The sequence below is a fragment of the Thalassophryne amazonica genome, chromosome 12, assembly GCF_902500255.1.
Source record: "Thalassophryne amazonica chromosome 12, fThaAma1.1, whole genome shotgun sequence".
Classification (NCBI taxonomy): domain Eukaryota; kingdom Metazoa; phylum Chordata; class Actinopteri; order Batrachoidiformes; family Batrachoididae; genus Thalassophryne; species Thalassophryne amazonica.
The window spans coordinates 34034011-34060695 of NC_047114.1; the positions used below are offsets into that span (position 1 = coordinate 34034011).

Genomic DNA, 26685 nt, shown 5'->3' on the forward strand with positions numbered 1-26685 from the left:
CCAGGATGGCTCCATATCTGAAAATAAACATGAGTTCATTTAGAATATGTGTGCCAAATTCCATGCTTTTATCACAAAATGAACAATTTTTTATGGAAATTTTAGCTAAGCTGCACCACTACCAGTAAGGGCCCTTGGGCAAGGTCTTTAATCCCCTAGTTGCTCCTGGTGTGTATGGCAGCACCCTCACATCAAGGTGAATGTGAGGCATTATTTGTAAAGCACTTTATCTGCATCTGATGCAGATGGAAAAGCGCTATACAAATGCATTCCGTTTACAATGGTGAGAAAGTGGCCATTTAAACTTCAGAACATTTAAACTGACTGCTGAGAGAAAGAGATAACTGAACAGTAACATAAAATTTCAGTCTGACATATATTGCTGTACCTTTTCTGGGACGATCACAACAAAAAACACAGTAACCTTTAATAGCAATGTGTTTGTCTGTTATGGATTTCTTTAGCCAGGTTTCAGATAGGACAAGAATGTCAGTATCAGTCGGTTTAGCCCAGATTTGAACAAAGTCAAGTTTTGGTAATAGACTTCTAGCATTTAGGTGTGTAACACCTACTTAAGACTAAAGTGCACAAAAATAAACTTCAGAGATCTCAAAGTGGGAAAATAAATAAGAACTTGCAAAACATCCCACATTCAAGCCCAATTTCTATAAATAAAAGACGTATGATAACTTAAAACATTAAAATTCAGTCTTCACGTTCAGACCTGACAGAGTTAGGTTGGCTGCCATCTTGGATTTTGAGGTCACGTAGCCTCACATTTGCCTCTGACTGACTCACTCATTGACTTACTCACTCACTTACTCAGATTACTGATATACTCAACAAAATATAAACGCAACACTTTTGGTTTTGCTCCCATTTTGTATGAGATGAACTCAAAGATCTAAAACTTTTTCCACATACACAATATCACCATTTCCCTCAAATATTGTTCACAAACCAGTCTAAATCTGAGATAGTGAGCACTTCTCCTTTGCTGAGATAATCCATCCCACCTCACAGGTGTGCCATACCAAGATGCTGATTAGACACCATGATTAGTGCACAGGTGTGCCTTAGACTGTCCACAATAAAAGGCCACTCTGAAAGGTGCAGTTTTGTTTTATTTGGGGGGGGGGGGGGGGGGGAGGATACCAGTCAGTATCTGGTGTGACCACCATATACCTCATGCAGTGCAACACATCTCCTTCACATCATCCGTGAAGAGAACACCTCTCCAACGTGCCAAACGCCAGCAAATGTGAGCATTTGCCCACTCAAGTCGGTTACGACGACGAACTGGAGTCAGGTCGAGACCCCGATGAGGACAACGAGCATGCAGATGAGCTTCTCTGATACGGTTTCTGACAGTTGTGCAGAAATTCTTTGGTTATGCAAACGATTGTTTCAGCAGCTGTCCGAGTGGCTGGTCTCAGACGATCTTGGAGGTGAACATGCTGGATGTGGAGGTCCTGGGCTGGTGTGGTTACACGTGGTCTGCGGTTGTGAGGCTGGTTGGATGTACTGCCAACTCTCTGAAAGCCTTTGGAGACGACTTATGGTTAGAGAACATGAACATTTAATACATGAGCAACAGCTCTGGTTGACATTCCTGCTGTCAGCATGCCAACTGCACGCTCCCTCAAATCTTGCGACATCTGTGGCATTGTGCTGTGTGATAAAACTGCACCTTTCAGAGTGGCCTTTTATTGTGGACAGTCTAAGACACACCTGTGCACTAATCATGGTGTCTAATCAGCATCTTGATATGGCACACCTGTGAGGTGGGATGGATTATCTCAGCAAAGGAGAAGTGCTCACTATCACAGATTTAGACTGGTTTGTGAACAATATTTGAGGGAAATGGTGATATTGTGTATGTGGAAAAAGTTTTAGATCTTTGAGTTCATCTCATACAAAATGGGAGCAAAACCAAAAGTGTTGCGTTTATATTTTTGTTGAGACATGGAAAATATTCCAGTAAAAGTATGTTGATTTCACAACAACCTCAAATCATCTTGGTGTCGAATGATTCCCATTGAGTCTACAGAGCTTAATAATGTATAGTTTGAATAAACCCTCATAAAATAATGATTTCTAAATGACTTTACATTATTTCTGCTATTTAAAATGTGATTTTTTTTTATTACTTTTCCCCAATTCCCCCAATTTCATGTTTTTAAAGAATTAGAAGACACATCACACAATGCTCATGTTGTAAATTTTTAAAATCTAATTCCACAATATTAAATTTTTCAGAAACATCTTCATTGCACACTTCACCAAACACTGTCATCACATTCTAAATCAATTTTTTAAGATAGAATTTATGTAGGTATAAATACCCATGGGAGAGTAAATATGAAGTCTGGTCTGTGTGTGATTATCAGCAAATCAAATAACACTTGCAGAATATTCCCAGTGCTGGTACCAGTGTCAGGGTTATCCAGCAAAAATGTTGATCAGTGGATTGATGAGACTGAGTTAGTCTATCTGAGCCAGCTTATGTAGCCAATAACTCAAAAACCACACGTCTCATCATCTTGTGTGACTTCATCTTAGAAGAACATATAATGAGGAAAAACAGATTGAAATATGGTGGACTTTGAGGCACTAGATCTTCTAAAAAAAACAACACTGATTCCTCTGTGTAATATCCCATACACAGCTGCCGCCTACTCACTATGTGTTGAAGTTGAGAAACGATGGTCAGCATGCACGAACGGGGATGATCCCAAAACTTTACTCATGAGAATGTAGCGGGATGAACGTCCCGGGTCCTGATTAAAAAGACGTTCCTGCTAGCTTTGCTAACAGGGAATTCCCCTTTGGCTGACCTGGTAGAGGAATGGTCTTTAGTGCAAGCCGTCTGGGTTCGATCCCACCGCCGTCCCGGCCACAAAGGTCCTATGGTCACAAGAAACTGAAATACGATTCTGAAACGTTTAGAAATATTAAAACATGTTTCGAACATTGGTCTCCCTGAAATGGAAGCCTTTGCCATGTATTGTGCTGCCACTTACTGAATAGTGCTACCTGCTGGACTGTTCAAATATGTGCATATATACAAAGTTATTAATTTATTTTTAAAGGCTACAGTGGGGGCATATGCAAAATTCTCATCGAGGCAAATAGAATATATTTCAAAAATAACCTGTGTTTATCGTGCAGTAACTACTGTGGCCCAACAGATGTCACTATTGAGCATTATGTGATAAAAATTTCAATTCGCGAATACTTTAAAACAAGTCATTTGCAAGAAAAGGTGATTCTGTTTGTGGTGTTATTACTTCCTTCTTCCACATCAAGTAGTGGGCTTATTTGTGATGGGGGAAAACAGTGTTTAGTGTGCAGTCCCTCTGTGAGTGTGGGAGGGCGTTCTGTGATGAGGAGTCTGATAGTGCGCTAGCTGTGTCAAGCTAGTCGCCACCGCCTCACTGTGCCGCTTGTTTTTGTGAGCGCGATGAAGAACATCATGAAGTATTACAGAATTATTCCATCGCAGCATTTTGGCAACAACACCATTAGCTAGGGGCGGCTTTTCTCCGCCAACGCAGGACATTCCCGGAATGGACTAGAACTAACTAGCAGACTCAGCTAGCCAGTGCTAATGACTGTGCTGGCTGACTAGCTTCGAGGCTAACCGGTGGCGTTAGCCATTTCACACAGGTAATAATACTATTTGCTTTTTTCCCCCCTGCAGTGCTTACTAAATGTGCTCATTTATAGGCATTATGTCTAAATGACCACCAAGTTATTCAACAGCCAAAAAAGCGACTCGTGTCGACTTCGTTGATAAACTTTAAGCAGGCTGTGACATTTTCATATCGAAAATGAAATGGTTTTTGTGAACATGGAGAGCTAACTTGCTAAAACAACAACACACCAAACAGCAGCATCAACAAATCGAGGCGACTGTTTTGTGGCGAAGTTCAACACGTGATGGATTGTTTATTTGTAAGAGTGACAAGGACAGTTTTTTTTTTCGAAATTGCTGAATAATAATGAACGACTTTAGAACTAATGACACAGGCGAAGGGAAGCTTATTAGCATTTCATTTAATGCGATGACAGCAGACTTTAACGTTATTGTTTACATGTTGGAATGAGCATCGGTCTGATCGTTCATAAACACCAGTTAAAGTGTTTGAAAAGCGTTGTTTTCACGACTGATTTCAAACTGAACGAAAGTAACTTTACCAAATGACTTGGTGCAGCTTTGGCTTTTAAACTCATCATGGGCATGAATATCGTGAGTAATATGTGTGTTAATGATGTCTGAACTGTTCTTTTGCCAAGGCAACGTTGTTGTACAGTATACATGAATGACTAAAAAACAAGAATCGGGTGCACAAGTTTGAATTTATTTTGGATTTTGTCGCATCCACACAAGATCAAAATTATATATACAGACTCACATACATACATACATACATACATACATACATTCACTTCGGTATTTTAATAAGCTAGCAGGCACGGTGGCTTCACACAGCAGGAAGTTTGGGATTGCTTGAACCCACCCTTTCTGTGTGGGGTTTGCATGTTCTCCCCATGTCTGCATGGGTTTCCTCCCAACATCAAAACATGCTTATTTAGGGTCTGCTCCTTTTTTCTGCCCCTGACAGCAGCATCTACATCTGGAGTTGGTCCCTGGGCACTGACCTGTGGCTGCCCACTACTACGGATGGGTATTGATAAGATTTTATCGATATCGATGCCATTATCTATTCCGCTTATCGATCTGATTCCTTATCGATTCCCTTATCAATACCCCTTGTGAATTTTATGTGTACTAAAAGTAGACTTTACAGGTTTTCTATGTCAACAACATTTTATTGAGTCTTAAACTAAATAAATATGAAATTGGTCACTGGATCCTTGATCTCTGGGCATAAACTCCACATGGTGGATTCTTGATCTCTGGACATAAATAGAAATAAACAAAATTTGTATTTTTTTGTAAAAAGCATTTCTTTTCAAACATTAATGGCATACATGTCACTCCATAGCCTCTGAGCTGAGCTCAGTCAGCTGCGCTGCACGTCAGCATCAATGTAATTCATAAAGAATGCAGGACATCTCATTTTGGGAGGCAAAAACATTTTGGTCGATTGTAGCTTATTATTTGTATTACAGCGTTTGGAAAGAGATGTCATTTGATTTAAAACAGCGATTCGCTTTGAAGTTATTAATTCTGACTGGCAGAGAGGGGCGCAGTGTTTGGAGCTGTGCAAACAGAATGACGGTGATTCTCGTTTCTTACCTGCAACAAGGCAAGAGTCCCAGTTAGTGACTTTAATCAGCACAAAAGTGACTCATGATTGACATCTTTAAATGGTTTTGAGAGGGGTTAAGAAGCAGACTGGCCGCTTCTGAAAAGCAGCGAAGCAGAGAACCAACGAAGCAGTGGGTTGGAGCACTGCTTCATTGGTTCAAGCTTCAAAGCGGAGCCGTTACAGAAACGGTTGATTACAGACCCGCCGCAGGGTCTGCAGTCAACGTAGACAAATGATCATTTTCCTGACAAACACCCTCAAAAACAACGGCAGCTCTGAAGAACCGATAAGGAATCGTTAAGCAAAAAGGCTATTGATGTCGGTGGATAGAATAATTTCTTAATGATTGTTGAAAAGAACCAGTTCTTGATACCCACCCCATTGTGTCTAACTGTAATTATGATGGTTAAATGCAGAGGACAAATTCTGTTGTATGTATGTACAATGACAAAGGAAAGCATTATTTATTATTAATGAATTATTAATAAGTGTTGCTGAAAGTACTATGATATGTTTTAATGTGACAAGGTCAAAGCATATTAACTCCTCATTAGAGACCATATTTGATTACAACTGGTAGTTTCGCTTTACCAGCATAAAAAGGATGTGTTTCACAGCACTCATTGACTGATACTCGGAACAATGGGGAAGTCCAAAGAACTCAGGGAAGTCTCAGATGGAGAATTGTAGATTTACAGAAGTTGGGAAGGTCTCTTGGAGCCATTTCTAAATAACTGCAGATATGAAGATCATCAGTTCAAACAATTGTACATAAGTACAAGTTAGTTGTATATGTCACCACTTTGCCAAGTTCTGAAAGAAGACCTAAATTATCACTCTCAGATGAGCGGAAATTGTCTAAGATGTTCTGGAAAAACACAGAAACCACCGAGGCTCAGTCCTGCCATAAACTGGAAACTACTGGAACACCCGTGTCACTATCCACAGTGAAGAAAGATTTATGTTGTCATGGACTGAGAGGATGCAGACCAAGAAAGAAACCCCTGCTCCAAAATAGAGTCCTTCAAGCTCGACTGAAAATTGCAGCTGCCTGCATGGGCAAGGTTTTATAGTCAAACGAGACAAAGATTGAGCTATTTGGCCACAAGAGGTATGTTTGGAGGAGTAAATATGAGGCTTTCAAACCTAAGAACACTGTACCAACTGTCAAGCATGGTGGTGGTAGCATCATGATCTGGGGCTGTTTTGCTGCCAGTGGTACTGGTTCATTGTACAAAGTGGATAAAATAATGATGGAGGACTACCTCCATATTATTAGATACCACCTCAGATTAGCAGCTAAATGGTTGGAACTTGACCACAATTGGCTGTTCCAACAGAACAGTGATCCCAAACACATCAAAATTGGTCCACGGTTGGATAGAGCAAGAATCTGGAATGGACTTCCTAGAGCTCTGACATCAACCCTATTGAAAATATGTGGGCTGTGATGAAAAGCCGGGTTTGTACCAGGAAACCAACTAATTTAAATGATTGCTATCAATTCTGCCAAGAAGAGTGGTCAGATATCCAGCCAGAATAATTCCAGAAGCTTGGTGATGGCTACCAAAGGTGCCTGGTTCAGGTGTAACTTGCTAATGGACATTGAAACAAATATTAGTGGGGGTATATGTACATATTTGATATTGTATGTACAATTTTGACCCTGTGTGGATGAGAGAAGATCCAAAATAAATTCAGAATTGTGCACCCAGTTGTTTTTTTTTTTAAAGTCATTAATAGTGTATGCTGTACAATCATACAATCAAGGCGCAGTCAGGGACCGGAGGGTGTCCAATTTGGTGACCTCAGAGTTGCATCTCTGCTTTTGGTAGATGACGTGGTTCTTTTGGCTTTATCAGGCAGTGATCTCCAATGCACACTGAGCCAGTTTGAGACAGAGTGTGAAGCGACTGGGATGAAAATCAGCACCTCCAAATCTGAAACCATGGTCCTCTGTCGGAACACCGTGGATTGGCTCCTCTGGGTCAGGGGAGAGTTATTGCCCCAAGTAGAGGAGGTTAAGTATCTTGAGGTCTTGTTTATGAGTGGGGTAAGCTGGAGTGTGAGATTGATGGATTGGGGCGGCATCTGAAATTTTACAGACGCTGTCATGGTGAAGGAGCTGAAGGTGGAATGTGAAGTACTCAATTTACCTGTTGATGTAGCCTATGCTTACCTATGACCATGAGCTTTTGGTAATGACTGAAAGAATAAGATTGCAGATACAAGCAGCAGAAGTGAGATACCTCTGTCGTATATCAGAATCAGAATCAAATTTATTGCCAGTTAAGTTCACACATACAAGAAATTTGATCTTGTGTTATTGGTGTGTAAACAACATTATTATATGGTATGGGATTTTGCCAACTTCTGATTGGCCCATTTGCCACTCTCTGAGCTGTACCACATGCTGAGTTGACTGCTGGTGGAGCCGAGTAGACCGCGCGTGTGAAACGAGTACACCTTGCATGCAGCGTAGCGCTAGCTAATTGAGCGACGCCCTCTGTCGATAACGACCAATCAGATAACGCGATACAACGCCTACTTTGGCTGTCAGTTTGTTGACAAGATGGCAGAAGACAGGTTTGCGTTTGGTAGTGACGCTGACTTAAAACAAATTTTACACGGAAAAGATGCTAAGAACACCTGCAGAAATACACAGTCAGCAGCCAACCTGTTTTGCAAGTATGTCCCTGAAATGGGACATGCACCCAACTTTGAAACGTATGACAGACGGAGTACTCGGTCGATTTTACGCAGAAGCTAGACAGGCGAATGGCGAACTTTATAAGAAAACAAGCCTGATGACTCTTCGTCACAGACTTAACAGGCATCTCCAGTCGATCGATGGGATGTCAGTTGGTGCAGTATGACAATAATAATAAAGAGTTGAAACTTGAGATTGATTTTCAGTTTTAGTATGTTTGATAAACTCCCAATTTTCTTGTTTACCATATAATAAAGCAGTTATAGACTTTTGATTTCAGTGTACCCGTGATTATGTGGACCTGGTCAGGATGGGATTCACCAAGGTGCCTCGGTGAACCCCATCCTGACCAAGTCTGCATAATCACGGGTACACTGAAATCAAAAGTCTATAATTGTACGAGGTCTGTTAGAAAACTATCCGACCTTTTTATTTTTTGCAAAAACTATATGGATTTGAATCATGTGCGCTTGAACCTTCGTGCGCATGTGTGAGTTTTTTCACGCCTGTCAGTTGCACCATTCCCCTGTGAGCACGCTTTGAGTGAGCAGTGGTCCACCCCCCTCGTCGGATTTTTATTGTGAGGAAAATGTCTGAACGATTTGGAGCTTTGCTGCATCAAATTTTTCCAGAAACTGTGAGAGACAGCCAGGTGGACACCATTCGGAAGATTCAGACGGCTTTCAGGGACGATTCTATGGGGATCACACAGATTAAGGAGTGTTACAACCGGTTTAAAGACGGCGCACAATGGCGGAGGACGCACCGCACTCCGAGCGGCGATCGACAGGCTGAAACGACCAGATCATTTCCAAACTGAATGCTGTGTTGTTCCGGGACATCGTCTGACTACTACAGAAATGGCAGAAGAGGTGGACATACCACTTTTTCGGCACATTCCACTGTTACAGGAGTTTTTGTCATGAAAAGACGTGCGGAGGAATTTGCGCGTCGGGACGGAGCCGCTAATGGCGCAGGACAAAAAGCAATGCCGTGATGAATCCTCACAGGACATGTTGTGGCATGTCCAGCTCGTCCACAATTTGTTGGATAGTCACATGACTGAAAAGCCACCGAAAGCTGTCTGAATCTTCTGAATGGTGCAAGAGCTGGGCATGTTACAACATGTCCTGTGAGAGCAACACGGAGGTGCTTTTGTCCCGCGCCATTAGTGGCTCCGTGGCGAATTCCTCCACTCCTCTTTCCATGACAAAAACTGTGTCTAATCAGAGCTGTGACTCTTTAAAATAAACACGCACTCGCTGCATGTCGGTGCGCTCATCAAACGCCCTGATCGATCAGTCTGATCAAAGCTGAAAAGAGTTGTGACTCTTTAAAATAAACACGCACTCGCTGGATTTCGGTGCGCTCATCAAACGCCCTGATCGATCAGTCTGATCAAAGCTGAAAAGAGCTGTGACTCTTTAAAATAAACGCGCACTCGCTGGATGTCGGTGCGCTCATCAAACGCCCTGATTGATCAGTCTGATCAAAGCTGAAAAGAGCTGTGACTCTAAAATAAAAGTGCACTCGCTGCATAAAAAAAAAAAAAATGTTAAATGACTGTTTTTGAGCTGCACCACACCATGCAGTAGAGAACAGAGCACACTTCCACAGAGACAGAAAATAGCACTGAAACTGGTGCAGCATGGCACACGCGACTGTGTGCACACATTAAAACGCGAACACACGCAGCTGCAAGTATGAACGAACACTGTTAAAGGCTGAGTATGCGTGTATTTCGGGCGTATATTTAAATGAAACAACGCTGCGATGAGCAGCTCTATGAATACGCCACTGTGACAGGCCCTTTTGCATCGAAAAAGCCAGTTGAGGTGGTTCGGGCATCTGGTGAGGATGCCTCCTGGTCATCTCCCTAGGGAGGTTTTGTGGACACGTCCAACTGGGAGGAGGCCCCGGGGAATACCTAGGGTATGCAGGAGAGATTCTATTTCCCAGCTGGCGTGGGAATGCCTTGGGATACCCGTGGACAGTTCCAGGATTTGGCCGAGGATAAGGGAGTATGGCCTGAGGTGCTTGCTCGGCTGCCACTGTGACCTGGACTCGGATAAGCATTTGACAGTGAATGAATTAATGACTGTACAGTCATTCCACCCTGACATGCCCATGATGAGTGTGTATGTAAATGTCCGACTACAACTGTACATAAAAAGTACATTACTGGTTCAAATAATAACTCGAGTAAAAGGAGAAACACTGCGCTCGTTCACATGGCCAAGTCCCATCTTCTGACCATGCAATTAATGTTCATAAAGTTGATCGGCATTTGTGAATCAATTCAGAATCATTCACATCCGCATTGCGATAATTCTAAGAATCAGTCCCCCCACCCCACCCTAACTAAACCAGTGTCTGGACTTTACTTGAACTTCATTTCATGAAGATGTGCATGAAGGAAATAATTCAAGTTTGATGGCTTCAAGGTAAAATGAGGATTATTATTATTTTTGTTGTTATTGTTATTTTTTGCATCACATTTGCCAAATACATGTAAAAACACGTGTTGGGCTCTTCAATACAGAAGTTGACAGTTTAGGTATTTTATTACAAGAAATTTATGACCACTGATCATATCATGCATGCAGCAACTAGTATGGCAGTGTGAGAGGTATTGTCATGTGAGTTAGCTAAAGGATGTCTTCAATCAATCAATCAATTTTTTTATATAGCGCCAAATCACAACAAACAGTTGCCCCAAGGCGCTTTATATTGTAAGGCAAGGCCATACAATAATTATGTAAAACCCCAACGGTCAAAACGACCCCCTGTGAGCAAGCACTTGGCTACAGTGGGAAGGAAAAACTCCCTTTTAACAGGAAGAAACCTCCAGCAGAACCAGGCTCAGGGAGGGGCAGTCTTCTGCTGGGACTGGTTGGGGCTGAGGGAGAGAACCAGGAAAAAGACATGCTGTGGAGGGGAGCAGAGATCGATCACTAATGATTAAATGCAGAGTGGTGCATACAGAGCAAAAAGAGAAAGAAACAGTGCATCATGGGAACCCCCCAGCAGTCTACGTCTATAGCAGCATAACTAAGGGATGGTTCAGGGTCACCTGATCCAGCCCTAACTATAAGCTTTAGCAAAAAGGAAAGTTTTAAGCCTAATCTTAAAAGTAGAGAGGGTGTCTGTCTCCCTGATCTGAATTGGGAGCTGGTTCCAGAGGAGAGGAGCCTGAAAGCTGAAGGCTCTGCCTCCCATTCTACTCTTACAAACCCTAGGAACTACAAGTAAGCCTGCAGTCTGAGAGCGAAGCGCTCTATTGGGGTGATATGGTACTACGAGGTCCCTAAGATAAGATGGGACCTGATTATTCAAAACCTTATAAGTAAGAAGAAGAATTTTAAATTCTATTCTAGAATTAACAGGAAGCCAATGAAGAGAGGCCAATATGGGTGAGATATGCTCTCTCCTTCTAGTCCCTGTCAGTACTCTAGCTGCAGCATTTTGAATTAACTGAAGGCTTTTTAGGGAACTTTTAGGACAACCTGATAATAATGAATTACAATAGTCCAGCCTAGAGGAAATAAATGCATGAATTAGTTTTTCAGCATCACTCTGAGACAAGACCTTTCTGATTTTAGAGATATTGCGTAAATGCAAAAAAGCAGTCCTACATATTTGTTTAATATGCGCTTTGAATGACATATCCTGATCAAAAATGACTCCAAGATTTCTCACAGTATTACTAGAGGTCAGGGTAATGCCATCCAGAGTAAGCATCTGGTTAGACACCATGTTTCTAAGATTTGTGGGCAATTCTATGGTAACGGAATTACAACAACAGCAAAATCTAGACATATGGCATCTAACCACGACAGATTAGCTCAGATTGTAATTTCGTTACCGTAGAATTGCCCTTGCTTTCTTTAGAGGCCTGTTGTACAAAATTCCTCTTATGTTGAAATGTTGATTGTGTGCAAAATTTCAAACCCATTTTATTTTGCAGTGCATAATTTACAGTTAGTCCTTGGGCCAAGCAGGTTCTCTGTACCACTTAAGATGACGAAACGACACGTAGGGCCCCTTCACACATAAAATGAAGTTGGGCGAAAGAAGCAGGAACTTGCCGAAAATCCACGAACAGAAAAACGAAATGGGCAACCACGAAACATTCCACCTGCTGTCGGAAGGGAGACATGTTCGGACAGGAGTGCACGATACAGCGGTGACGGATTCATGCACGCTCGTATGCGTGCATGAACACAGTGCGAGCAGCTGGACTGCGTGGCACCACATCGCACTTCTGCTGTGGGGGGAAAAAATAAAAATCACACACCACAAAAAAACACTGCAATTTTTAATATTTAATCCCTCTTATCGAGCGGACAATACAAGTATGATCCTTCAGTCTTCTCTGTATGTGACTCATGGCCATAGACGTCAAGTCATGAAATGACATGAATGAAGTACTGCACTCTTATCTGCAGGCCCGGCGTGTCCAGCCGGCCCTGCATACGTGTCCAGCGAGCGGCGCGCCGAAGCACAGGCACCACATCATGTGGACTGTGGGTGACGTGACGTTCAGATTGCCAGCTGGGTGTTCACCTGATCAGACGGTCCTTTTCATCTGGCACAGCATGTCGATGTCCGCTCTGTGCCCTCGCCCCAATCCGTTGCAAAGGTGATATACATTTTTATGTATTTCCACGTGAGGACAACTAGCACACGCACGTGCCTCATGGTATAGAGTTGTAAAGTCATGTCCTTCATAACACGGTATATGTTCTCCAGTTGTGACTTGCGGGTGCAGAGATCTCAACAGCAGCAGCTCGTGCGGACACGCCCACTTTTTCGATCAGCATACACTACAAAGTGTCACTCTTTGTTCCTTTGTTCTGTGATTGTTTATTTTAGTTATTTGTTATGTAATTATGTACATAGTTATTGTATTATTTATTTATATACTTGTTCTGTCTCTGTTCTCTGTGTTTTTAATTTAACGTCATGTGCACTGAGCCGTCATTTCCAGCTGTCAGTGAGTGGCTGGCTGGTGTTCAGCTGAGAGGCGCCTTGCTGTGCCATGTGTGCTCAGATGTGGCTGGCTGGTCCCCATGTGATCTTGGCTGTACATAATTATCAGCATGTCATGCAAGTGTGCACCCCCCCCCCCCCCCCCCGCATGCCACATGTGTTGCAGGGTGGGGATGGGGGCGCGACACACACGCAGGCCACATGTGTTTGGGGGGCGTGATACACATGCATGCCACATGTATTGAGGGAGCACCGACACACTGGCACGCCACGTGTATTGCTTGGTAACACACACTCATGTAGCACTTAGACAGTTTTCACAGACAGCTCAAATGTGGTCATCTGCACTTTACTCTCGTGCCGGGATTGTTAATGCCCCCGCCTTTTTTAAGTGCACAGTGACTGGTATTGGATGTTCATGTGTGGCACCTGGAATTTGGCCGACACCTGCCGAGAGGGGAGTCGAATGGGCACTTGCAGGGCACTCACTGTCTTTCGGCCGTTGGTGTGCACAAATGGTTTTGGCGACAGCTGTACGAGGTATTTGAGGCGGCTCTGATTTTTCACGAGTGGCATGCGATTCCTCCTTTGTGCGCTAGTCAGCTTCAGTTGTGTTATGTGTGAAGGGGCCCTTAGGAAATTATGCAAATTATTGTTTGTGTTAATAAAAAGGAATAGTTTACACCATCTGCCATGGTTAGTTAACATGTGACTATCTTATGTCACGTCATAGAATCCAGTAGACGTCGACCTTATTTGACCTTTATTTTGGAGACCAAACATTCAACACATTCAAAACTATTCCATTTATTAATCTTTTTATTTCAACCAATAATTTGCATCATTACTGAAATTTTTAGTTTTTTTTTACTGAAATTGAAACAAATTTAACTTTTGACCACTTTACAAACTGAAACTGACCTTTGTCATCATTTTTGCTGTTTTTACCCCATAACTCCAGAACATTCAGTCATAGATAGTCCAAACTATACCTTTTTGGAATCATTATGATTAGACAAATAATAATACAATAACATGCTTTTGGAGGGCGGTATGCATTTTCAGGAGGCCCGACGTCCATGCCCAGTCGCCCAAAATGACAGCTATTCACCTGAGTTAGACGAGGGCGAATAGCTGTCATTGCGTGCGATGGCATAGATGGAGGGACTCAGAAAAATGCATACCGCATGACAACAGCATGTTATTTGCCTTATTATTACTTTTTACTGAGATACACAACACGTAAATAAAAAGTTGGCTCACTTAACTTTTGTTGTGTCGCCTGGCGCGCGCGCTGCTCTCCAAATTCGGTAGTGCGCCCTCATCAAGCTGGCTGCTTTAGCTGCTGTTCATTGTCGTACTATCTATGAGAAAATCATCCGGAATATCCATATTGGGACCAAAACACTCTTCTCGCCTTTTCATCTTTTCCTCTGCGGACAGTTTTTTTTCCCCTCTGCGGACAATTCTTGGGCTGCGTGCGCTATGACGTCATTTGTTTACGCACAGCGGGCAGGTATAGCCAGATAGCGTCGATGTAAATCTACGATACCGGCCTAGCAATGCCCTGGTAAAGTGATAATAATGTAGTATAGTTTTCAACATGATCGGAGCATTTTTAATTTTGATCTCTGTGTAATCTTCATTGACCCCTAGCTGGCCCTGGGATGGCTGTACTACTTTTTTTTGTAGGCCATGGTACATTGTGGCTGGATTCTAAGTGTTGTTTCACCACCTTCAGTGATACCGATTAGGTCAAAATTGACTGGCTCATGGACTAAAGCCTGGTTCACACGACAGGATTTTAAAATTATCTTTAGGTTTCCAAAACCTGAGAGACCACACACGTGAAGATAATCATGGATCTAACAGGTTTGGTCGTACAGTGTGTGGTGTTCAGCCACACGGTAATAACAACAACACCACACACGAACAGATTTAACACACGAACATTTACAGTTCAGACAGGAAATCTCACCAAAATCTCTCGAGATTAAACGTGACTTCAGAGTAAACAAACGGAGGTACTTTGTGGACTATTTAAAACAGAGGGAAAAACGATAAAAAAAGGAAAAGGAAAGGCGTTCTTTAAAGAAGTGGAGACAGTGCGACCACCGCACTTTCTGGTACGTCAGAACAGCTGTTTTGATTTTATTTTCCGCTCCGTCCGTCCGTCACCTCGCTTTCTGATTGGCTGCACATTGCATTCAGCAGGCTGTGAGCTCGGTTGTGGTCGGAGGACACAACACACGCTGCGATATCGAGCCAAAAAACCAACATGTTGAATATCCCCGATTTGCGATTGGAGCGCTCCTGACGCCCTTCCGAGCAGATCAGAGCGCTCTTAACCCACCACACACGACAGGAATATCTAATAAGTTTATCTTTGACGTCATCACGATTGTCGGGGCGTCCTTACGATTGTCGGAAGGGGAAGATCGGGTCCGATATCGGCCTAATTATCCTGCCGTGTGAACCCGGCTTAAGTGGCTTAAAAGTTTGCACAGTCTTGAGTCTGTCCTCTGTGTAACATGTTATGATTCAGACTGGTAACACAGTCTTGCAGAGTTACAGTCGATACATGAGAGAGAGTTATAGTATATAGACTGTTTGAGTTGAGCTGTCTAATGTTTAATGAACTGGTACAAGTAGATGGTGTAAAATATGTTTCACTTTTACACCCATATCTAGCTGCCCATACAGCCAAACCTTAAGTATTCTGTAATTGGGCATTTTAACTACATGGCCTGCCCAGTGTAGTTGTTTCTGGATGACTATTGCCTCTATGCTTGCTATACCGCAGTGCTGTAGTACTGGTGTCTTGGTAGCCTAATTTTGTCCTGCAATCAGATGTCATATATTGTAAATAGACATCTCTGATGGAATTGTTATAGTTGTTTGAGATGTCTTCTACATATCCATGTTTCACAGCCATAGAACAGATATGAGAGAATGACAGCCCTATGCACTGTGATTTTAGTGGAGTGCGTGGTGCCATGCACATCCCACATCCCACAGCCTATGACATAGCCCCCAAACAAAGTATTGGCTTTCACTAGGCTCTGAGCTATCTTATTATTGATGTTAGCAGATCATACAAGGGAGAGCAGGAGATCAGATTCCTAGATGGCATAATGTCTTGACTGGCTTGACAGACGTTTTGTAGCTTGTACAAGCCAGTCTGTTATAAGCTGTATGTATTTCCAGTAAGTGGACAACCAGAGTGCAGTCATCTGCATATTGTAGTTCTCTGATCATTAGGGTTGCCAGAAACGATTGTCGACTAATTGGATCATAAATTACAGCTTATCACGCCAGCATGCAGCTCTTATTTGTCTTTGAATGTTGCTATTGCTTATTATATCATTGAATTAATTATTTATTTTACTATGTGTTATTGTTGGCAATATTGTTTTAATACATTCATGCCAATGAAGCAAATGCGGGGGGGGGGGGGGGGAGGAGAGAGAGAGAGAGAGAGAGAGAGAGAGAGAGAGAGAGAGAGAGAGAGAGAGAGAGAGAGAGAGAGAGAGAGAGAGATTCTCAAAGTGTGTATCATATTTCTTTTTCCATCGTTGTGGTGAAGTGAGATTGGTGTCATGACAGTCACCATGATGTTCAAGATCGCTTCAGTCAGGATATTTGCTTGCCGAGGTGTGCGTGTTGTTGGCTTGGTAACAAAGTTATCCATTGAAGAAGAACATATTTTTAGCACTATAACGTAGTGTGATAAAACATTAGCATTATTACATTTCCTATTCAAATAAGACATCGCTGTTATAACTTTACAGGAGACACATAAAATATGTGTGCTGTGGCTAATGACATTACCATTGTTAAAAGGTTAACAGCTATCAATAATTAAGCAGCTCATTATAGACGTTAATGTTAGCGGCTAACTAGCCAAATAGCTTACCGAGATGACTGTCCCTTGTTAGCACCAGCCACAACGTGCTTCCTTCTCAGATGCTCCTGCATCGCCATTGTACTACCGTGGAAGGCAAGTTCTGCCTTACAGATTTTGCATTGCATGTTTTTCTCTTTAAATTGGCTAAAATATTCCCAAACATTTGAGCTTTGTTGCTGGCTATCTGTGATATTATTTGAGCATAACTTTTCCGGTGACATCACAGCTGACCTGGATTACACGACTGCGCATGTGCATCAAGGACAGAAAGGCAGCAAAAAACCTTGAGAGAAAAACAAAGCTTAAGAAAAACTAAACGATGATGTCGATTATTAAATTAGTCGCTGACGATTGTGATAGTCGATGTAATTGTGACTAGTCAACTAATCGTGGCAGCCCTACAGATCATCTTCAGGATCTTCATGACTCTTGTGAATTTTTTTGTTGCATCCTTTCTGTCTCATTGGTGAACTATTACATCATCTTTTCAGGTGCCATTCTTTGGCATGCGAGTGCAGTCAAGTTGCCTTGTATTTGTTTGACAGTTGGAACATTGTGTTGGTAATGTCAAGATTATGTTCCTGGCATTTACTGACTTATTCTTGTATAGTGTCTTTGTTATTACCTTATCCAACTCCACATAGAAGGCATCCCACTCAGCATCAGGATGCATCATGGTTGGTGCATAGGCACTAATGATGGTGACAGGCAGAGGATGCTGCTGGAAGTCTGTAGTCATAAACTTGCACACAGGTGGTCCACCTGTGTGCAGGTTTATGAGGTGTGATGGTTGTTTGTTACCTATGGGAGGGAAGGTGACACTCGTATCCTGCTTAGAGGACAAAGCAGCCCTGTTTTGTTTTTTAGGGATGCAGTGCTTACTTGCGATGGCGAGGGGGTACTGAAAAGGCATCCTAAAAAATGCTCATCTCATGTCATCTGTCAGGAAACTGCACCTGACTGACCATCTAGTACTGCAATCAAGCAAAAAGGATGAATCCAGAGACACACAGTCTAAACCTTGTGTCATGGAGCATTCGGGCACTGCTTGACAGCGAAGCCAGAACAGCCATTATTGCTTGACCAGTGTAACGCTACAGCATTGACATTGGAGGTCTTAGTGCAACAGGACTTTCAGGTGTAACTAGTCTTGACAAAATTAGAGGAAGCTATACCTTTTATTGGATAGGCAAGCCAGAAAAAGAACCTAGAACTGGCAATGTATGGTTAGCAATTCGTACGCCTATTGCTTGTTGCTTAGATACATTATCTCAAGGAATAAACAACAGACTGTCTGCATACCTGTGTGTAAAAACCTTACCACAGTCCACCAGTGTAACTGCATTACACTGCTTTATTCTACAACCTTCCCTTAAAACCTCACTTTTGAAATGAGCATGTCCAAATTGGAAGTTGAGTCAAGGGACATCAAAAACACTTACATTTTGATGGTCAAGTGAATTTTATTAATTTACTATTTGACTATTTTCATATATATATATATATATATATATATATATATATATATATATATATATATATATATATATATATATATGTGTGTGTATGTGTGTGTGCGCGCGTGCATATTCTATTAAAAATTATAATCATTGACACTGGCAGTATTCATTTAGCGTTCAGGCAAATACAGAATATTGAATTGATTTTTGTTTTGTTCATTACTCATAACTAATACAAGTGATTCTAATCAAAGTCTGACACCTGACATATACCAGAAAAACCTTGGAAGTTAATTTCTGCAAAGTGGCGGAAGCCTCCAGCCCCCCCCCCCCCCCCCCCATGGCCATAACAATAGGATTTTTTTGTTTTGTTTTGTTTTGGTGTAGTAATAACAATAATAATACAGCCTTTATTGTCATTGTACATATTTTATACATAACAACAAAATGTGTCCTCTGCATTTAACCCATCCTAATTACAGTTGGACACAATCCAACCACTAGGATCAGTGGGCAGCCAGAATCTGGTGCCGGGGGACCAACTCCACATGTAGAGACGCTGCTTTGGTCAGGGGCAGAGAAAGCCCCTAAAATAAACATTAGCCGTTTCGCAGTTGTGAATCTCGCACCATCTCACGGCCCGTGACTCACGCGAGAGGTCGACTTCAGTAGAGTTCCGGTTTAGGGCACAATGTAAACACACCTCATGAAGTATGGACAACAAGACAACATCGGGGCACGGCAGAAGTCCATCACAGGTGCTACACCTCCTCTAGATATAACCCTCTCAACTTGAGAAAACGTGTCATCATCATAATCGCTCGTGAACTTGCTGAATCTGTGCCATGCACATCCTTGCTAGACATTGTTTACATGGCGTTGAAATGCTGGAACTTTGCTGGTCCCGCGGTGCATTCTGGGAAGCACAGGGGGATTATGGGAAATGTTAAAGTACAGAATATTTATTTTTTTATTGTGGGAGGAAACCAGAGTGCCCGGAGAAAACCCACACAGACAAGGGTGGGAAGCGATCCATGACCTTCTTGGTGTGAGGCATCAGAGCTAACCAGTAAGCCACCGTGCTGCCACATTTTTGATTTAGTAGTTTCCTCCTTGTCTCTGTTTTTGAGAACTGCCTACTGTAGACAGATTTGCTGTACAGTGCCATACTGTTTGTATTTCTTAATGATTCATGTGCATCAAGTTCAAGACATACAGTAATTTGTAAGTAGCCTACTGGTGTGAAAGTGATGATTTACTGTAAATTTATCAAAGGGTGCCAATAACTATGTCCAGCATATATTTTATGCCTATATTTTTTAATTTCATTTAAAACTTTAAAAGCATTTTGTTGTTTCTTTTCAATAACTGTGGAATTTTTTTCAATAAACATTATATAAAATTAGTTTGTCTGCATTTAATTCAGAACATATTTTAAATTGCGTCTTTAAAATATAGAGTAGGGGTGCTGGTAATTCTGATCATAACTGTAGGATTACATTTGGACCAAAAATTTGCTCTGGCCACTAAATTTATGAGTTTAGTGGCCTGTGGGGTCAGTGCTTAGAAATGTTATGTATTCCTGTGATTGGTTTAATTCATTTTATGCCCAAAACACACCCATGACTAATTAGGCAACTAAATTCAACGCCTTGGTGCCCTGCACTCTAATTTGTACTCAGATTTAGTGTTGCTGAAAATGCATTTCTGCTATGGGCTATCAACCATAGATCTTCAAGGTAAGGCATAGAATTGAGCAGTCTGTGTTATTTAACATGGCAAGCTTTTAGATCCAATTCTATAAAATAGTGGAGCAGATAACTGTAACAATTGTTCATTTCTGGAAACAAGCACCAATATGGGCACATACTCCTTAGACGTTACTCTAATTAATTACATTACTCTAATAGGCGGTCAGGTAGGGGTCAATTGAAGAATTACACAGGGGTCAAAATTTAAAAATGTTCTAATCACATTGAAAGCTATACCACATTATTTGTCTGAACATAAATATTCCAAAAACATATAGTTTGGACTATCTATGATTGAATGTTACGGAGTTATGGGGTAAAAACATTTGAATGGTGACAAAGGTCAGTTTCAGTTTGTACAGGGGTCAGAAGTTAAAGTTGCTCCAATTTTGGTAAAAAGTGGTTCAAATTATTGGTTGAACTAATAGGATAAATGAACGCAATAGTTTTGACTGTGCTAAATGCATGGTCTGCAAGGTAAAGATCAGTGTCGACGTCCATTGGATTCTGTGGCATATGACATATGCTACCCTGTAACATGATAACTAAGCATGCCACATGGTGCAAACTATTCCTTTTTAAAACCCTATTAACTCAACCAATACTTTGCATCACTTTTTACAATATTTGGAGCAACTTTACTTTCTGACCCCTGTACAAAATAAAGCTGATCTTTGTTACCATTCTTGCTGTTTTTACCCCATAACTCCATAACATTCTGTTACAGATAGTCCAAGCTATACTTTTTGGAATATTTATGTTCAGAAAAATAATGTGGTACAGCTTTCAATATGATAGCATTTTTAAATCTTGACCCCTGTGTAATTCTTCAGTTCACCCATACCTGGCCGCCTATTGAAAATTCAAGTGGATACTCAGTTTTTTCAAGAGTAATGTTTAAGGAGTATTTGTGCCAACTTTGGTACTTGTATCACCATTTGAAGGATTGCTCTAAATATTCTGTTATCTGCTACACAAAAAAAAAAAAAAAAACTGCCTCTGAGGTTAGGATGAAAAAAGTTCCAAATTGTTGTTATATTTGGGCCTTGGTCTCTGGGTAGCAATACATGTAGTACCATTTTTTTTTCAGGTGGTGATGAAAAATATATGGATGATGTAAAATTGACACACAAGAAATGAAAGGAAAATTTATGAGGCAGATGATTTCTAAAGTTTAATCCATTTTTATTCAGCAACCAGCTGTCTGTCACATATTAAGACAGCCAGACAGATAGAGCGATCACATAAGTATTTGGCAAGCTACAGTATGTTACTTGGAGATATTCCTGTCTTTTTGCAACCACAGCATTTCTGAGGTCAGACACTGTATTTTTCTTACCAGATCTGTGGTTTTCATTTTTTTTTTTCCTCTTTCAGTTGGTCAACAACCACCCATCTTATAATTGCCAGGCGGCCAAAAGGAGGAACTCGCCGGTCCAATCATGCCTCCTAGGCCATCCTCAGGAGAGCTATGGGGGATGCACTTGATGCCCCCCAACATCCTAGTCGACTGCCTTTTGCCAAATGGCATGATTCTCACATTGGAGTGCCTCCGAGAGGCTACACTGATCACAGTCAAGCATGAGCTTTTCAAAGAGGCCAGGAAGTATCCTCTCTACCATCTGCTGCAGGATGAGAGCTCCTACATATTTGTCAGTGTCAACCAGGAGGCAGAGAGAGAGGAATTTTATGATGAGACCAGGAGGTTGTGTGACCTCAGACTCTTCCAGCCCTTTCTCAAAGTCATTGAACCAGTAGGCAACAGAGAGGAAAAAATTCTCAACAGAGAGATTGGTATGGCTTTTGACAATAATACAGTTACAAAACAACCAGTTATATTAGTTGGTTGTGGGATGGTTAGTACCCAAGTGGATTAACACGATTGTGTCAGTTGATATATTGTGTTACACATTACAATTTATTATAGTCTGGCACACGTGATGCTATAACATTTAGATGTTCTGAATAATGTGTCTACCATATTTTAAATAGTTTCAAGGCCAGTTGTTTGTACCGATAGTTTTTGTAAAGGTGTTTGTGTTTTGTAGGTTTTGCTATTGGAATGCCCATATGTGAGTTTGATTTGGTGAAGGACTCAGAAGTGCAGGACTTCAGAAGGAACATTTTGAATGTTTGCAAAGAAGCCGTGGACCTCAGAGACAGTAATGGAGTCCACAGCAGAGCTTTATATGTTTATCCTCCCAATGTAGAGTCCTCACCAGAACTTCCCAGGCACATCTATAACAAACTTGATAAAGGTAAGACATTTTATTCTGGACTAGCCCTAATATGAAAACTATCTAAAATTTACTAATTTATAAATTGTTCCACCACGACTCCATTAACAACATATTTATGCTATTTGATCTTTTACGTTTTTTTCCTCAGGTCAAATAATAGTGGTCATATGGGTAATTGTGTCACCCAGCAATGACAAACAGAAGTATACTCTGAAGATCAACCATGACTATGTGCCAGAGCAGGTGATTGCTGAAGCCATTCGTAAGAAGACTCGTAGCATGCTGTTATCCCATGAGCAGTTAAAGATGTGCGTGCAGGAGTACCAGGGCAAATACATCCTCAAAGTCTGTGGCTGTGACGAGTACTTGCTGGAGAAATATCCTTTGAGTCAATACAAGGTAATGTACTAAATATACTAGCTTCTGCTAATGGGCCTGCCACACTTTGACCATTTAGCCAGCGTGTGCTGACTTATGAAAAATTTTGCAAATATGCTGGCTACGTCGAATAGATTATGCACTATCACACCATGATGATTTACCCAGCGTATGCTGACAGCCCCATTTCCAAAGAGCGGTCTGGTTCGGAATAGTTAACACTTGGCTTGTGTTTCCACCACCAGAAGAACCATTTTGTCTCTTTAGTGGAGCATGTAGATGTTGACATGCACATCATTGAGAGAGCAAATGCTTTTCGCCCCTCCACACGGAGGCCAAACAGAGTAATTTAACATTTGTTAAAATTTGATTTCTTTAAATTTTTGTCTTGGGTGGATCATGGGATTTATTGTCATCGCGTGTAGAATGCTGAAGAATTGACTGATATCTGTGGTAAACACTGACATGAATGAATGAGGCGCCTCTTTCAACATTTAAAGTTAATTTTCTTGTTGTGGCACAAAGCGCTGGGGTTCTGTGGTTCAGGCTGAGAAATGCACCGGAAGCAGACAAACACAGAGGGACTTGTTTTAAAATGCTGCATTTCTTCAGCCACGACAAGGAACTAAAGTATTTTCAGACATCATTATCAAAAATCAGGAGGCTTTATGTGGATAAGTTTTCATCAGGCTGTGATGATGTAGCCAACTGAAACAAACGGATAAGCTTAAGTCTTTATATTTGCTCCGTGTGCGAATGGTTTTAATCTTTGAAACGGTCTGAACTGTTCGCATGGCTGCAGCCTTCAGTTGTTGAGTCAATCAATGGATATAACATGTGTCAACAACTGCATAATTTACCTACAGCCTAAAGCCACATATGCGGGACATATGAGCCATGCGTTGGCATGCGTCGAACATATTGTGCAAGCCTAAACTTTTTCGACGAACTCGATGTACTACGATGTATACCAACGTACTCTTAACTTACACAGGACTTATCCATAACTTATTCAATGTATGCCACCGTATTTGTCATACTTTTATTACATCGGCATTAGGGGTGCCGGAAAAAATCGATTCACGTCCGAATCATGATTCTTATTTATTACGATTCTGTATCGATCCAAAATGTCCAAGAATCGATTTTTAAAAAACATTTTTTTTAAACATTTTCTTGTTTACTCACTTGCGTGTACTGTTTGTCAGGCCACGGCCTCCGTACTACAGCGTCTCCGCGAGGGGAGGGTCCGGCGTGCTTCAAACATTCGTGAGCTGCAGCTTAGCATGGTGGATGAAGAGCTACTTTAACCAGCACCGTCTTTGCTGAAGGCAAATGTTTGGGCGCATTTTGGATTTTATTATTTGCTGCGTAAGAAGGAGCTTGACATGACTTATGCAGTGTGCAAAATCTGCAAAATGAAAGTCAAGTACTTCGGAAACACTTCAAATCCGCAAGCCCACATGCTACGCCATCACTTGGAGCTAAAAGAAGCGGAGCAGCAGTCTCTGCCGACTACTGACCAGCGCACACTCCATCACTTTGCTAAACTGCCAGCCAACTCTGAACGAGCAAAGCAGATGAGTAAATTTCCATCTTTAGAATCACTTGATTAACCTTGTAAAGCTGCATTTTCTTAAACATAAACATTTTTTAAGTAATATAACTATTTCTCAGAGCTCTTTGAATCGAAAATCGATTCTGAATCGAATCGTCACCCCAAGAATCAGAATCAAATTGAGACAGTTCTGTCATAAAATAAGGGTTTTTAGAGGTCCCTCTTCCTGTTCAGTTACCCCCCCCTTCAATAGGATAACACACCATTATACGAGGTCTGTTAGGAAAAGTATCCGACCTTATTTATTTATTTTTTTTCAAAAACCATATGGATTTGAATCACGTGTGATTGCGTCAGACAAGCTTGAACCCTTGTGCGCATGCGTGAGTTTTTCCCCCCCCTGTCGGTTGCGTCATTCGCATGATTTTGGAATGATTTGGGCTTTTTTTCCATCAGAATTTTTTCAGAAACTGTTAGAGACTGGCAGCTGGAAACCATTAGAAAAATTTATCTGACTTTCGGTGAAAATGTTACGGGCTTGGTAGAGAATAAGGAGTGTTACTGTCGCTTTAAGGATGGCCCAGACTGACTGGTGGTGCGCCGCGCTCCGAAGCCGCCATCGACAGGCTGAACGACCATTTCATTTCTAAACGGATGGCTGTCTTGATCCGTGACCATCGTGTGCCATTTCTCTGGTTATCACAAGAGCTGGACATCAACCACAGGTCTCACAGGACGGCTTTGAGATGGCGTTCAGACAGCTGTCGGTGGTTTTTCCATCGAGTGATTATCCAAGAAATTGTGGATGTGCCTGGACATGCCAGAACATGTCCCGTGAGGCTTCATCACGGCGTTGCTGTGCGCCGTGCGGCTCCTCCGCACGTCTATCTCAATGTGCCGAAAAAGTGCTGATGTCCACATCTTTTCACAATTCCTGTGCTAGTCAGACGACGTCCCGAATAAAACACAGTGTCCAGTTTGGAAATGAACGGCACATTCCACTGTTACAGGAATTTTTGTCATGGAAAGAGGAGCGGAGGCTTCGCGCGTCGCGGTGGTGCCGCATGGCGCAAAGCCATGTGACTCTGTATGTAGGCAGTGTTTATGCATATTGTAGAGCCACTTGCCCTCTTTAGACAGAGCTGGACTTTTGGCCAGGTTTTTAGTGACCCAAGGTGCAAAGCGCTGGTGGTGATATCAGTGTGCCAGCTCTGAGCCAAACTACACCTCAGTTTTTGGTCAGCGCATCTGCTTGTTATTGAGGGACACATGCACTGAATGAAAAAAGGGACAATTGCATTGGGAGGAAATTAGGAGTGACCCCTGTGCTGAATTTTGCACTACTTTGCGAAACGTAATGTAGGACTCACAGGCTTCTTTGGCTGTGATTTGAAATACTGGGGGATAGTGCAATTTTTGTGTGTCTGTTTTTGTCACCAATTGTACAACTTAATTCATGGTGGAGTGGCACAGAGGACAAAGAAGTACAGTTTTTCCCACAGTATGCTCCTATGTCACTTTGTTTTGTTTGTTTGTTTTTCAAAAATCACACATTTGTTAATAATAATAATTCTAATCATTATTTGGCTACGACGGTACACACGCTCTGACTGGCTGATTTCCAGTCTGATATTTTCCCATGTCACACCGTTACCATGACAATCAGTCCAGATCGCTTATCAGATTTGCGACTTTGTTTACAATTTTTATGGCATGAAATAAAACAAAACAAAAAGGAAACAAAGAAAATGGAGGAATTAACAGCAAATGAGCTCGAAGTGGACGGATTGATGGATTCCTTTGCCAATCTATTCTGATAACTACCCAGTGGGCACTCTCGAATTACGAGGGACCCTCTCATTTTTAGTTTGACTGCCATCTTCTCATTGGTGGTGTTGCAACAATAATTCTGGATCATAAGCACATTTCAATATTTCGAACATCTGTAGCATAAGCACTTCGAACATTTGCCAAATTATGCCAGCAGAAATGCATAGGTGACTCGTTAAAAAAACAAGCAGCTCCCTTCCACTCCCACAAGTGCCATCTCTACCAGCAGCCCTGCAACCACTGAACAGAGCGTTGCATCTATGCCGGGGTCCGAGACTGCCTGTGAATCACCAGCGCGTGCACCATGCTCCAGCAGCTCTGCACCCATGCTGGGAGCTCAAAACGTCTGTGCTCCCCATGTTCAGGCCCCCGGCTCTGCTATGTCCACTCTTCCGGACTTAAACATAGATTGCCTATCTCAACCTATTTTAAGCAGTTAATGTAAGCGGCCGCTTGGGAAAATTCAGAGGTGTTTTAACATAGCAGGGTATCAAACTCGACCGTTGCTTGAATATTCAGTACTGCGCAATGCCAGCTTCTGCTTTGCTTGTCGCAAATTTAGTGCGAATTCTTATTGAGA

The 26685-nt window shown here is 41.8% G+C and overlaps 1 protein-coding gene across 1 annotated transcript in view; it reads left to right on the forward strand.

Moving 5' to 3' along the window:
* The first annotated feature begins 3374 nt into the window (after positions 1 to 3374).
* Positions 3375 to 26685, forward strand: part of LOC117521502 (phosphatidylinositol 4,5-bisphosphate 3-kinase catalytic subunit alpha isoform) — a 59145-nt gene continuing 35834 nt past the window's right edge. The window contains exons 1-4 of the mRNA XM_034182816.1: positions 3375 to 3669; positions 21477 to 21893; positions 22148 to 22357; positions 22488 to 22738. Coding sequence (XP_034038707.1) covers positions 21542 to 21893; positions 22148 to 22357; positions 22488 to 22738 — 813 coding nt within the window. The 5' untranslated portion in view covers positions 3375 to 3669; positions 21477 to 21541. The remainder of the gene's footprint in view (positions 3670 to 21476; positions 21894 to 22147; positions 22358 to 22487; positions 22739 to 26685) is intronic.